The sequence below is a fragment of the Misgurnus anguillicaudatus genome, chromosome 19 (assembly GCF_027580225.2).
Source record: "Misgurnus anguillicaudatus chromosome 19, ASM2758022v2, whole genome shotgun sequence".
Taxonomy (NCBI): Eukaryota; Metazoa; Chordata; class Actinopteri; order Cypriniformes; family Cobitidae; genus Misgurnus; species Misgurnus anguillicaudatus.
Genome location: NC_073355.2, coordinates 48,667,144 through 48,680,445, shown reverse-complemented (window position 1 = coordinate 48,680,445; position 13,302 = coordinate 48,667,144). Strand labels below are relative to the sequence as shown.

Genomic DNA, 13,302 nt, shown 5'->3' with positions numbered 1-13,302 from the left:
CACACGAAACTAAACTTAATTTTAATTTTTGCACCATGTCCCCTTAGGGGCTCCATAATTTGTGCACAAAACAAGCAAAAAAAATCCGCCAATGGGGTCAGCAAAAAAATCTTGAAAATTTTTCTTAAACATTAAATTCAAGAAAAATTAGCTTACCCCATCGGCAGACTCCTCTGTGCTTGTTTTATGCACAAAATCACTTAAATTTGATATTTTTGGTCTAAAAACTAGACCTAAGCATCTTAATTTAAGAATGTTTAGATACTTCTACTGAAAACAAGACAAAAATACTAAGAATTTTTCTTCCTGAAAATATTTTTTTTGCAGTGTATCTATAGCGAAACCATTATCATTTTTACCAAAAAAGTACTTCTCATCTTGCACTAGCCGTGTGACGTGCCAGCCCGATCTTAAGTATTACGTATTCGCATTTAAAAGTCACACGTTACCGTATGTGAAAAGCACACCTGCAGACCATTTTAAACAATAAACGGACACAAATACATTAATGTCTTTCTCCACACTTGTAAACACCAGAGCGGTATTTTCGCATCCATCATGTGTGACCATTCGACATGACTACACAATACGTAAGTTCGCGCCGGCGCGTCACACAGATTGCAAGACGAAAAGTTGTGGTTTAAAAGTGCATATTTTTATTTTATTTGTTAAAGGTGCTATGAGCGAATTTACGCGTTTTAGACCATAAAACATTTTTTGTTACATACAGCAAACATCTCCTCACTAGCTGCCTGTCCGCTGATCAAACTGTAAAAAGCGCAATCTCTGTATACAGCCTAGGCTCCACAAACTGCAATTAAAACAAAGTGGCCAAACCTAGCACCAGAAACGATAACAAAGTGTTCCAGCCAATAAACGACAAGAAGGATTTGGGGGTGGGGGTTGAGCGCGTTCATGAAAGCATGGAAAGGAGGGGGAGGAGTTAGCTACGTTCCTTTTGATTGAAAACAGTTCAAACATCAACAAAAAGTAACGTCAAACAGATTTGATTAGAGCGCCTTTAAACAATGACAATTGTTTGTCTAGACAAAACCCTTATTCCTCAGTTGGGATCATTTAGAGTGATTTGAAGTAACATTAAAACTGTAACCTGTTTAGGATTAATAAAGTCTATAAAATAAAATAAAAAACGAATTTCTTCTCGGCTTGACAAAAAAAAGACATAATATTTAAATGTGTGAAGTAAATAAACAGTGCCAATAAACAGCTCTAAATTGTAGTCACGAGGCTTGGACCAGGAAATCGTTAAGTCACACGTTAACAAGCGGATTACATTTTGATAAAACGGAAACTAATAATTTAAACCAACAAACAAAAATCCCTGATATTCCATGACAAAAATATAAAATTCCCTGTTTTTCAATGTATGGAAAAACCTTTTTAAAATTCATGATATTCCAGAAATTAATTACCGTCAACTGTGTGCTTACCATAGATTTGGTGTTCAACAGAATACAAAACAACATGAGGGTGAGTAAATAATGATTTTATTTTGGGGTGAACTATCCCCTTAACTTGTGTAATGTGATGCATTTCTGTGAAAATCAAATGTTTGGTATGTAATTATAACCTACTTTTTAGGAGGTTTCTATCCTGTGTTTTAGGACATTAATAGGTTAGCGGATCTAGAATCCACTTCCACTCCCTTCCATATCAGCGGTCAGTACAGAGCGTTTGCGCAGCACTGAGTTGATGTTACTCCTCCGGGCGCGAGGTGGCGCCGTTGCGGTGCGTATCTCAGGTCGTGCCAGGGGACAGGGAGCTCTGTACTGGGGCAGGCCGCTCTTGGTGGTGTCCAATTCTTCTGGATCACCCTGCTGAGCTCTCAGGGCCGCGATCACATCTCGATCCGAGGGGCTGAGGTTCAGACAACCGCAGCTATTACCTTCGACCCCATCTTCCTCCCCGGGATCATCCTCGACAGTCATGAAAGCATCTCCCCAAAGACTCTCACAGAGGTCTCGACCGTGCTGATACATCTGCAGAGGTATTCAAACACAGACAGAAGTGTTTGGACAGTGAAGTGCTTTGCAAATTTAAGATTTTTTGAGTCAAATGAATCAACACGATTAAATCAACAGAGGCAGAATCCACTGAATGATGCTTGTAAATGTTTGTACTCATTTACACTCACTGACTCTCAGTACAGCTGTGAGACATGATGACATACACTTACAGCTTTAGTGTGTTTGTGTGTGTATATCTGTGTGTTTATATCTGAATGTGTGTGTGTGTGTGATTATGTGTGTTACAGCAGCTGAGGACATGACTGGATCTCTTCACAAACTCTTTTTCTGTCCTTAATTTCTGCTGTATTTCAAACCAAGTGTCCTTAGTAGGGCTGCACGATATACTGTGGGTGGGCTGCCATTGCGATTTCTGTGGTGGGTATAACGGGTTTTTTTTCTCTGCATGCCAACTCCAGATGCCTCAAAAAGTTTTGTTTGAGAGGAATTTGCTTGTGCCTTGCATTTCTTGTATAGCTCTGGGTGACAACTTCAAGAAAATGGTTGTGTGATGGTATTACATACATATTGGCGCAAAACTTTAGTGTTATTTTGTAAATGTCGTCAAAAACTATTGTGAAATGACAACGTTTTCATTAACCGATCTTATGCGAATAAAAAACGTAATTTTGTTGTCTCAAGATAAGTAATTCAAAAAACTATGGTGGCGGGTGTCTTCGACTTCATACAGCGTCGCACAGACCGACATGCGGATGACATCAAAATAACGCTATTTTGATGTCATGCACTTGACCACCTTGTAAATTTCTTACATATTTTACGAGGTGGCTAATTCGTATTAATTGGTACGATCACATTTGTAAATTTTTGTACGATTAGCATGGACTCCTGTGACATTGGGGTTAGGGGTGGGGTTTCATTATGTTTTTTTATAATAATCATACATATTGCATGAATAACTTTGTATGAATTCGCACGAATTAGCCAACCCATAAAAGTATGTTATCACGCTGACTTGATGGTTATTGTGACGCCACATGAAGTTGTGCACACCTCTTCCGTCTTGGACTTTATTTCTGCTGTATTTAAAATCATGTTTCCTTAGTATGGCTACACAATATATTTTGGGTGGTTTGCCATTGCGATTTCTGCAGTGGGTATTACAATATTCGTAATTATTCATGCCTTCACCAGATGCCCTAAAGCAACACTATATAGTTTTTTTACCTTTAAATAATGTCTCTAAAATTATTTCAGTGATAGAACAACTTTTAACTGGACAAATTGTACTGTTGCTGCAACCTGAGCAGCCTCCTAGCTGCTACAAGCACACTCTGAAAGTGGCGGTGGAGGGTAGAGCACACAGCCCCGCCCCTCCCCCTGCCTGCAGAAGAGTGTCTGATACCAGGCACTGTTGCGCTTTTCAACCACATGGGGGAGCTGTAAGTCATTTTTACATGAAAACCACATAGTGTTGCTTTAAAAAGCTCTGTTTGAGAGGAATTCACTTTTCTCTTTGCTATTTGAAACCGGTCTCATAGTAACAGTAGCTGTGTTTCAATTTAAAATTGATACTAAACTTTAGCATTATTTTGTAAATGTCGTCCAAAAATATTGCAAAATAACGACGTTTCCATTAACAGATTTTATACGAATAAAACATCATTTTGTTGTCTCACAAAGTAATTCCAAAAAATATGGTGACGGGTTTCTTCGACTTTATACAGCGTCGCACAGACCACGATTTCGATGTCATGAATTTGACCAACGCTGTTTCATGGCAATTATTACATATTTTACGAGGTGTATTAATTGGTATGACACGATTTGCCTTGACCCCTGTAACGTTGGGGTTATGGGAGGGTTTTTATGATAATAATCATACTTTTTTGCACTATTAACTTCGTACGAATTTATATGAATTAGCTAACTCGTAAAATATGTACGAATTATCTAGGGCTGTGCATCGATGCATTGCGTTCCCCATTAAAAACCCCTGTCTGAAATTGATTCTGAATCGCAAGGCTCCGATTCTGTCCCATTCTCCGCTTGTGCGTGTACTACGGCTCCGTGAACAGTAGAAAGTCGTTTAAAATGTGCATTTAAAAAAGTAACATTCGTCAAACACAATCATTCAAAATATTCTTTATTATCATGAAAATACCTGAAACAATTTGAGTAACAGTGATATAAATATGCCTCTAGATATTTTCTGGAACAGCGTTTGTAATGGTACTTCTTCTGTGGCACAAAGGGAGTTTCTGCACGACAGCGCCCTCTGGCTTTTGGATGTGGCGTCATTTCACCGCAATTCATTAAAATTCATTCATTGAGAAAACGCGCATTTGGAAGATTAATTGTCACAGCCCTAGAATTCTTGTGATATCAGGCTGGCTTGATTGTTTTTGTGACACCACAAAAGTTGAACGCAATCCTTCTGTCTGGTCCTCTTTGCCTCCAATCAATCATACTTTGCCATATTTAAAAAAACAATTATGTGACTTTAACGCCCATCAGGTGACCTGTAAATGCGAAATAAATAGCAGTTTTGCAAAATATTCCATTTGCGATTTACCCGATGGTAAAAAAAATATTTGGGACATATGGGGGTTTAAGCGAAATTGGCTAATGGAAATGCAAAGTCATACAAAATAGTTTTACTTTAGAAAAAACGCTATCATGTGACTATTGCAGATTCATACATTGTAAGGTCAATGCTGAACTGTATATTGTGCAGCCCTAGTACTTAGTAGTAGTACACTTTTTGCTCATAGTATATTCCGAAAAGTATAATCCACCAAAACTATTACATTTATTGTAGTTTATCTCACATTATTTGTGCTCCAGTAATGAATGATAGAGTCATGCACAGAAGAAGGTTTATAATGTTGTATAAAGTCACCTGCTGGTACGGTACACAGTTGCCGGTACAGTTCTGACCTTGTGGGTCAGTGGTCCAGTCGCGAGCACACGTCATGTCTGTTTTACAGGCTTCAAACCTGCAAAAATAAATCATGTTCACATCACAAATAACAGCAATCAAATGCATTAAAATGCATTGAATATTAATGGAAATGCTTGCTTTAGACTGATAAAGAATGCAAATGTGTTTAATTATTTTAGTTTGTTCATGATATCTTTTATCTGTTCATTTAATGTTTGCTTCTTAACTGTTTAACTCTTTGCTTCTGTTTTTAAAGTTCCCCTATTTCATTGCTTAAAAACAACATTATTTTGTGTATTTGGTATAATACAATGTGTTTGCGTGGTTTATGGTACGAAAAAACACATTATTTTCCACATACCGTACATTTTTGTAGCATGGATTTGAAAAACTCTGTGTCCCTGATTGGCCAGCTAATCTGTACATTGTGATTGGTCTGAATACTTCTGACGTCAGCAGGAAACGTGACGCTCCTTACTATGTTTGAAAGATTCGCTCACAATGCAATGCTAACAGGAGTTAACTTACAGGCTATGAGTCAAAGTGGGAGGAGTTATGATAATGTTTGTCTTTACTACATCACCAATCCCATGAAGTAAACTGTTGCCTACAATCTGTGTGTTTGTTGTAGTCCAAGGAAAGAGATTTACGTTGAAGACGATAGCTCACGTCATCATTTACTTTGGGTTTTGTAACATTTGTATATCATTTACATGTACTAATAATACACACTAACACACCAAAGGAAATGTAAAAACGTAAATCGGACACTAGGTTCTCTTTAATAAAGAAAAAATAAATGTCAGGGCTTTTTTGGTTATTTTAGACAGGCCTGAGTAATCGGTGTGTGTTTACGTAGATGAGTGGGTGTGGTCTCACCACTCTTTGCAGAAGCTGTGGCATAGAGGCACCGCCTTCAGGGAGGAGTCACTGTGTGGGTGTGGCCACCGGGAGGCATCAGGTGAACAGCGGTAAAAGCAGGAGACACGCTTTAGGAAAGACTCACAGCTAAACAGAGAGAGGGAAAGATGGGGAAAAACGACACAAATATTAAAATAAAATAAAATAAAATAAAATAAAATAAAATAAAATAAAATAAAATAAAATAAAATAAAATAAAATAAAATAAAATATGTCAATCATTTAAGTCATATGATTCTGCATGACTTGCTTTCGTCCCTGTGATGTTGAGTGTAGGGGTGGGGTTTGGGATGTGGTATCATTATTGTATTTTTTTGTAGGATTAATTTTGCATGAATTGAGCTTTGAACTCAACATCTGTATGTTGGTGTATTTATTCATTCCCAAAATTAGGTTCAGCAGCTATACATGTTTAAAGCAGACCAAAAATATTTATGCCTTGTTTGTTTGTTTACAAATGTTTCTAGAATAGTTTAGGAACCAATCATATGCACTTTATTGTTGTGATTGGCTGGATTAAATAAGCCAAACAATCAATATTTTAAACCGTATGAAGGTTTTACATTATTAATAATAAATCAGAGACTCACAGTGGAGACAGATGACCACATTTATCCCATCCAGAATCAACCCGAGAGCCAGAAAGATCCTGAATGTGAGACTGAGTACAACATGAATCTGAAGAGAAACAAACACACAGAAAAATGCTCAATAATGGATGAAACCACGCATTCAGCTAAAGTTCAATCACAGTTATAATGTTTGATTAAAGTGTGCACATACTCTCCCTGTAGAGAGAACACTCCTTCAGGTGTGACTCTGGACTGGGCGTGGCCTTGTGTTGACCATCCTGTAGACACGCCCCTTCATGACTCATCACAGAGGCAGCCAATAAACTTGCGAGGTGTGCGAAGTAGAGTAGCATTGTAGACACGCCCATTTTCATGAGACATTAACTATCAGAGATTAACTATCATTAGCAAACATTATTTATATATAAATAAATAATATATAATAATTATAATAAATAATAATAACTTTATATAATGCTAGAGATCTTCATATAGGGGCAGTGTCCTGTACAGGGTTTATCTTAGTCCCAGACTAAAATGCATGTTTTTGAAAATTACAAATATCTTGCACCATGCACGTGCACGATGTGAAGTTCATGTAGCCTGTCATGTGTGTGGTTCGTCATTTCAAAATATGTGTTCTGCGTGTTGAGTCTGTGTATCTGCATCACATGTCTTGTCAAAATAAATGCCTTCTGGAAACGCGTCTAAAGGGTTTATGATAAAAGAGATGCTCTTTTGCGTTGCAAGATACTTGCATAATCTCATGCGTAATCAGAGTTTATTGTTAATAAGAATGCCTTGGGTGTATTTTGTGAACGTGAGCATCTCTTTTATCATAAACGGTTTTGATGCGTGTGCAGCAGGCACTTATTTTGACAAAACACGTGATGCATATTGTTTTTTTTTGTGCCCCTCGGATGAGCAGTCACGAGCCGCCACTATATTAAAAAAATGCAGCATTTTTGTCAAATCAACATATATGTTACTTTAACTAATTATGTTACTTAACAAATTAAGTTAAACAATTTCAACTAGTTTCTATAAGTTATGTAGGCTTTTTAGGTGAAAACTTAAAATAATATGTTGAATTGATTTGCAAAACCAAGTTGTTTTAACCTCATGCTGCATTTTTTACGGCGTGGAATTAAACAGGAATCCAAAATAAGATCCTTCTGGATACGCTGGAGAGATGGATGTGAGTTTTAGTTTATCCAGCACGATCTCAGCGAATTCCTAGAGGATTGTTTTTTTGACACCAACTTTATCATCATGCTCTCCAGAAAAGTTTCAAACACTTCTTCTCCAGTCATTCCTCTCAACTCAATCATGAACTCAAACTCAACTGAATTTTTAAAAGAAACGCTAAAATATTTTCTGTAGATTATCAACAAACTTTGTCATGGTCACATCCATAACTGTGTCATACAGATATAAACACTTACTGTCATGATCCTGTCAGCACTGTATGTACTAAATATACAAAAATCCAAGGCACTCGAGTGAGAAAAATATTAAAAAGCCTTTAATACACTAGGGCTACATACAAAATTAAAAGGTAGATCTACGCGTTTCGGCTTACGCCTTCATCATTTTCCCTTGTTTAATGTGACAGGATCATGGCAGCCCTTATTACTGTTGTCTTGTTTTGTGTGAAGAGTCACGTGGCTTGTGTTTGTGTATCTCTGGCTCTCCTGTCTTAAGTCTTGACCCCGCCCCCTCGTTCCCTGGTTAATTATTCATTATTAGTTAACGCCCTTCACCTGTGTGTCCTCGTTCCCTAGTTTAGTTCTCCCCTATTTAATGCCCTTGTGTCTGCTGTCTCGTGCTGGATCATTGTTCATCTATGATGATGTTGTGTGCTCTTGTTTTGTCTCATCCTGCCCTGTTTAGTGTCATGCTATTCATTTGGATTATTGTCTTTGTTTTACCCCCTCGAGGGTGTTTTTGTTATATAATAAAAGTCTTTTGGTTGAGAGCTGTCTGCACTTGGGTTCTGTCTTCCCACACATGACACTTACATTACTTAGAGTAGTGCAGAAGAGGATGACAATAATATAGTTCAAACAGGGTTACGGCACAGCAGGGTTACTCAACTGTTTCAGATGAGTTGAGTTTTTCAATATAAGAGCCATTCCACCGAATCAGTGCCATTTCTGTCCCAGGACATAATGGGGCAGTTTTCCGTAAAAAAGCGCTTTAATCTAGTACAAGACTCAAATACTTTTTGACATGATGTGTGATGCACATGGTTCACATGACGCAACAAACACATATTTTGACAAGACAATCAACACTGATGATGAAAACTGATGATTTGACAAAAATGCAGCGTTTTTTTACAGTGTATAAAGAATACAATTCTTCAGATATTTTTATTTTTTTACAAATTTGTGTGCGTCCATATCCCATAGCTTTAATATTTGTTCCATTGAAAAAGCCATTGAAATAATATTTTAGATAAAATGCACACTTTAGTCATGTCTCCAGGATTTCACTCAGTCCTGTTACTCAACACGAATATCCCAAAATCTATCAATACTCCACAAGTCCCATTATCAACAGGAACTGACATCATATGGATCTTTTGAAGGCCATGTGAAGATCAAAAGTTACTTTTCTTATTTTCTTTTCCGTATTTTTTATGATTTGATGCTATGACTGTAAATGTCAATCAACATGTTCAGCCCTGTTACCTATATTATTATTTTTATATTATCAGTTTATTTTAAAATAAAACTAGAATTTGCTCAGTATCTTAATGCTATTAGCACATATTTAATGCAGCTATATGTAATGTATTTGCTAAATCTATGCTAAAAACTCAATCCTGTTACTTTCAGTCCTGTTACCAAACTACTGCCTCCATCCTCCATTAACAAACCATGTTAAAAAATAAACGAGGTACATGAGATTGACCAATACTCATTTGGAAAAGTAAAATGTTTGTGTTATGTTGGTCTTACCTGAGACTTTGCTCTGATTGTCTGTGTTCAGATCCGGTCTGATCTGAATGCACTCGAGCTGAGATGAAGGACATCTCGATGACAACGCTCCTCCTCCTCTCGTCTCTCTCTCTCTCTCTCTCTCTCTCTCTCTCTCTCTCTCTCTTTCTCTCACATACAACGTTGTTTTCACAGTGTGTATTTATTATTCACTGTTATGAGTTTATCAGGTGAGAAATACTTTAAGAAGTTGTAATGAGCTTGTGTCTTAATATTTTGTGTAGTTTGTTAACCAAAGCCTGTCTGAGTTGTATAATATGATAATAATGCTTCTCATATACAGACCTGGATGTCTTCAGATTTAAGATGTTTTTCATGTGATAAATTACATAAAATTAAGCACAAAATATCCCAGATCTCTCTAATGCACCTCATTTTACAGTAATATTAAATTAACTATGATTTGATTTGTGGATGAAGATGATATCAAGGTCAAGCCCTCATCTTCAGGAGAGGAGTTGGTTGATATTTTCTCCTGGCAGGTGCTGTGATGTTGATCTGCAGGCTTGTTTTGCTGTTTAATCCTCCTCCGTCTGCAGTAATCCCTCCTTCATGCTCTGCTTTAAGACGTTTCTGGCCTCAAACGAAGACATGCTGCCCTACTTACAGCCCTTCAAAGGATAAACGTGTTTCATGCCTTCTTTCAGTGCTATTTGCATGTTTTATGGGGGCAGAAAGTTAGATTAATATTGATGGTTATTATATGTGAATAATAATAGTGTTCTTGAGATGAGGAGGGGGGGACGCTGCTGTCTCGGGCTCATGACGGACTGGTTTATTTTGGGCTCAGCAGACAGAAGCTATTAGCCTTTGGTCATTTGAGCTAGAATAATAATCCTTTGTGTCGCAGCCGTTGGATGGATGAGGCTGATGAACTGTTTTCATGGCTCATGTTATGGTAACGGAAGCAGCACTAATTATACAACATTTGCTCCGTCATTCAGAACCAGTTTGTATTTTATCTACAGGATAACTGGATATCACTTTAGAGAGTTTTGAGAGAACCGATGAACATAAAATCTCAAAGTGTCAAACCCTTGACTTTGCACTAGTATATTAGGCTAATTTATACTACAGTATTTGAATATGGTAACCAATCAATACTGTGGTATATACACTCACCTAAAGGATTATTAAGAACACCATACTAATACTGTGTTTGACCCCCTTTCACCTTCAGAACTGCCTTTATTCTACATGGCATTGATTCAACAAGGTGCTGAAAGCATTCTTTAGAAATGTTGGCCCATATTGATAGGATAGCATCTTGCAGTTGATGGAGATTTGTGGGATGCACATCCAGAGCACGAAGCTCCCGTTCCACCACATCCCAAAGATGCTCTATTTGGTTGAGATCTGGTGACTGTGGGGGCCATTTTAGTACAGTGAACTCATTGTCATGTTCAAGAAACCAATTTGAAATGAGTCGAGCTTTGTGACATGGTGCATTATCCTGCTGGAAGTATCAGAGGATGTGTACATGGTGGTCATAAAGGGATGGACATGGTCAGAAACAATGCTCAGGTAGGCCGTGGCATTTAAACGATGCCTAGTTGGCACTAAGGGGCCTAAAGTGTGCCAAGAAAACATCCCCCACACCATTAAACCATCACCACCAGCCTGCACAGTGATAACAAGGCATGATGGATCCATGTTCTCATTCTGTTTATGCCAAATTTTTACTCTACCATCTGAATGACTCAACAGAAATCGAGACTCATCAGACCAGGCAACATTTTTCAACAATTTTGGTAAGCTTGTCCAATTGTAGTCTATTTTTACTATTTGTAGTGGAGATGAGTGGTACCCGGTGGGGTCTTCTGCTGTTGTAGACCATCCGCCTGAAGTTTGTGCGTGTTGTGGCTTCACAAATGCTTTGCTGCATACCTCGGTTGTAACGAGTGGGTATTTCAGTCAAAGTTGCTCTTCTATCAGCTTGAATCAGTCGGCTCATTCTCCTCTGACCTCTAGTATCAACAAGGCATTTTCGCCCACAGGAGTGCCGCATACTGAATGTTTTTCCCTTTTCACACCATTCTTTGTTAACCCTAGAAATGGTTGTGCATGAAAATCCCAGTAACTGAGCAGATTGTGAAATACTTAGACTGGCCCGTCTGGCACCAACAGCCATGCCACGCTCAAAATTGCTTAAATCACCTTTCTTTCCCATTCTGACATTCAGTTTGGAGTTCAGGAGATTGTCTTGACCAGGACCACACCCCTAAATGCATTGAAGCAACTGCCATGTGATTGGTTGATTAGATAATTGCATTAATGAGAAATTGAACAGCTGTTCCTAATAATCCTTTAGGTGAGTGTATATTATAGCATACTAATGCTATATCTGATACTGTACTACTGTTCAACATCAGACAGAAGTCTATAGTTAGGTTCAGTCAAGAACAGATGATTAATAAAAACATACTGCAAAGGCTGTTTTCACATATGTTGGTGCGCACCGTGGTGTGGCCTCGGATCGCACCAAAATACATTGTATAATTTTTCAGTTAGTGCGGTCCGTGTTCACATATAATTTTTTTGACTGTACTCGAAATGCCGCACCGTACACCACGTGACAACGGTCAGCGCTGTCATTGGTCTCTGACAGCTCTTACCGTCTCATGACCACCCCCACGTTTCCACGACAACCAGCCTGACAGGGAGAGCGCAGCTATCAAGATGTGGAGATAAACATGCACGTCTTTGCGAAGTTTCTTTGCTTTCACGCGAAATTGCGTAGCTGTTCTATTAAAGCCTTTCTCACGAAACCGTTTGCTAAAAAGCCCGTAATGTCACTATTTGTGTGTTGAGGAGGACAGCTATGCATTTATAAAATCATCAGCTCAAACGTAAAGGAGACAGCGAATCTCTGCAAGGGACCAGGATTGGCTTGTTTGTTGTTAACCCACAATATAACACCCGGCTCACGTCACGACGGAAGCCCAGTGGATCAAACATGTGGAGAACTTCCTGTATTTGGTTCGGCCCGAGGTCCAGCAGTGTTCACACCACAGGTGGGTCGCACCAGAGTTCGGCGACAGCCGCTCCGACGCAGGGGCGTGTCTAGAGGGGTGGCATGGGGTGGCACCGCCCCCCCTTGGAATATGATTGGCCCCCACTGGTGCCCCCCCTCCAATCTCATTGGGCCAGCTAGATTTACTGTCAACCTGAAAATGCCCACCGCACCATTGGACCAGAGAGCTGTCAATCACTGTTTGATTTGAGACTCGCGCGAACGTGAAGACGAAGCGAGCACAGTAGTTGCGCGTTTTTAAAACAGGAGGAAAGAGACACCATGACACCCACCACACCATTGGACCAGTTGTCAGACACCCACCACACCATTGGACCAGTTGGCAATCACTGTTTGATTTGAGACTCGCGCGAAGACGAAGCGAGCACAGTAGTTGCGCGTTTTTAAAACAGGAGGAAAGAGACACAGTGACACCCACCGCACAATTGGACCAGTTGTCAATCACTGTTTGATTTGAGACTCGTGCAAACGAGAAGAAGGAGGGCGCCCTGCCACAGACTCAATACTGGCACAAATCAAATAGATTTTCCATGATTACCATTTACATTTTATTTTAATATTTAAAACGGCTTCATGTGCTTTTGCAAGCGCTCAGCAGCGTCTCTCTCTCTCTCTCTCTCGCGTGCACGCTTTCTCACTGCTGCGTGCGGAACCTCGACAGTGCCTCTCTGACACTGAGTGAAGGAGTTAAAAGTTGGCGGTGTTTTCCACCTTTGTTCCTCCGTTGTCTTTTCACGTAAAAGTTAACAGTCAACAGATTTTACTGACAGAGAAGACGGGTGATCGAGTATTATGACTTAACGAAAGGTTAGTGTTTTCCCACACACACACACCAGTT

The 13,302-nt window shown here is 39.0% G+C and overlaps 1 protein-coding gene and 1 long non-coding RNA gene across 3 annotated transcripts in view; one reads left to right on the top strand and one right to left on the bottom strand.

The window, feature by feature from the left end:
• LOC141351223 (uncharacterized) overlaps window positions 1-13,302 on the top strand; it is a 107,747-nt gene that overhangs the window by 93,826 nt on the left and 619 nt on the right. The gene's annotated exons all lie outside the window — the stretch shown is intronic.
• On the bottom strand, window positions 1,021-9,445 carry rtbdn (retbindin). 2 transcript variants are annotated; one of them, XM_055195050.2, is made up of 6 exons: window positions 9,392-9,445; window positions 6,637-6,798; window positions 6,444-6,531; window positions 5,812-5,940; window positions 4,891-4,987; window positions 1,021-2,000 (listed from the first exon to the last, which is right to left on the bottom strand). In XM_055195050.2, the coding sequence occupies exons 2-6, from the start codon at window positions 6,791-6,793 to the stop codon at window positions 1,647-1,649; spliced, it is 825 nt and encodes a 274-aa protein (XP_055051025.2). In that variant the 5' UTR covers window positions 6,794-6,798; window positions 9,392-9,445; the 3' UTR covers window positions 1,021-1,646. The 2 variants fall into 2 exon arrangements, with proteins under 2 accessions (XP_055051025.2, XP_073713923.1); XM_073857822.1 differs by lacking the exon at window positions 9,392-9,445 and having other exon boundaries at window positions 6,637-6,799.

What these genes read in the sequence shown, in the direction of transcription:
- rtbdn (XM_073857822.1), bottom strand. Translation starts at nt 6,799, where the DNA reads ATGAAAATGGGCGTGTCTACAATGCTACTCTACTTCGCACACCTCGCA. An exon ending in GTGTTCTCTCTACAGGGAGA is followed by an intron (nt 6,532 to 6,636) that starts GTATGTGCACAC and finishes GTTTCTCTTCAG; the next exon opens with ATTCATGTTGTACTCAGTCT. An exon ending in CACAGCTTCTGCAAAGAGTG is followed by an intron (nt 4,988 to 5,811) that starts GTGAGACCACAC and finishes TTATTTTTGCAG; the next exon opens with GTTTGAAGCCTGTAAAACAG.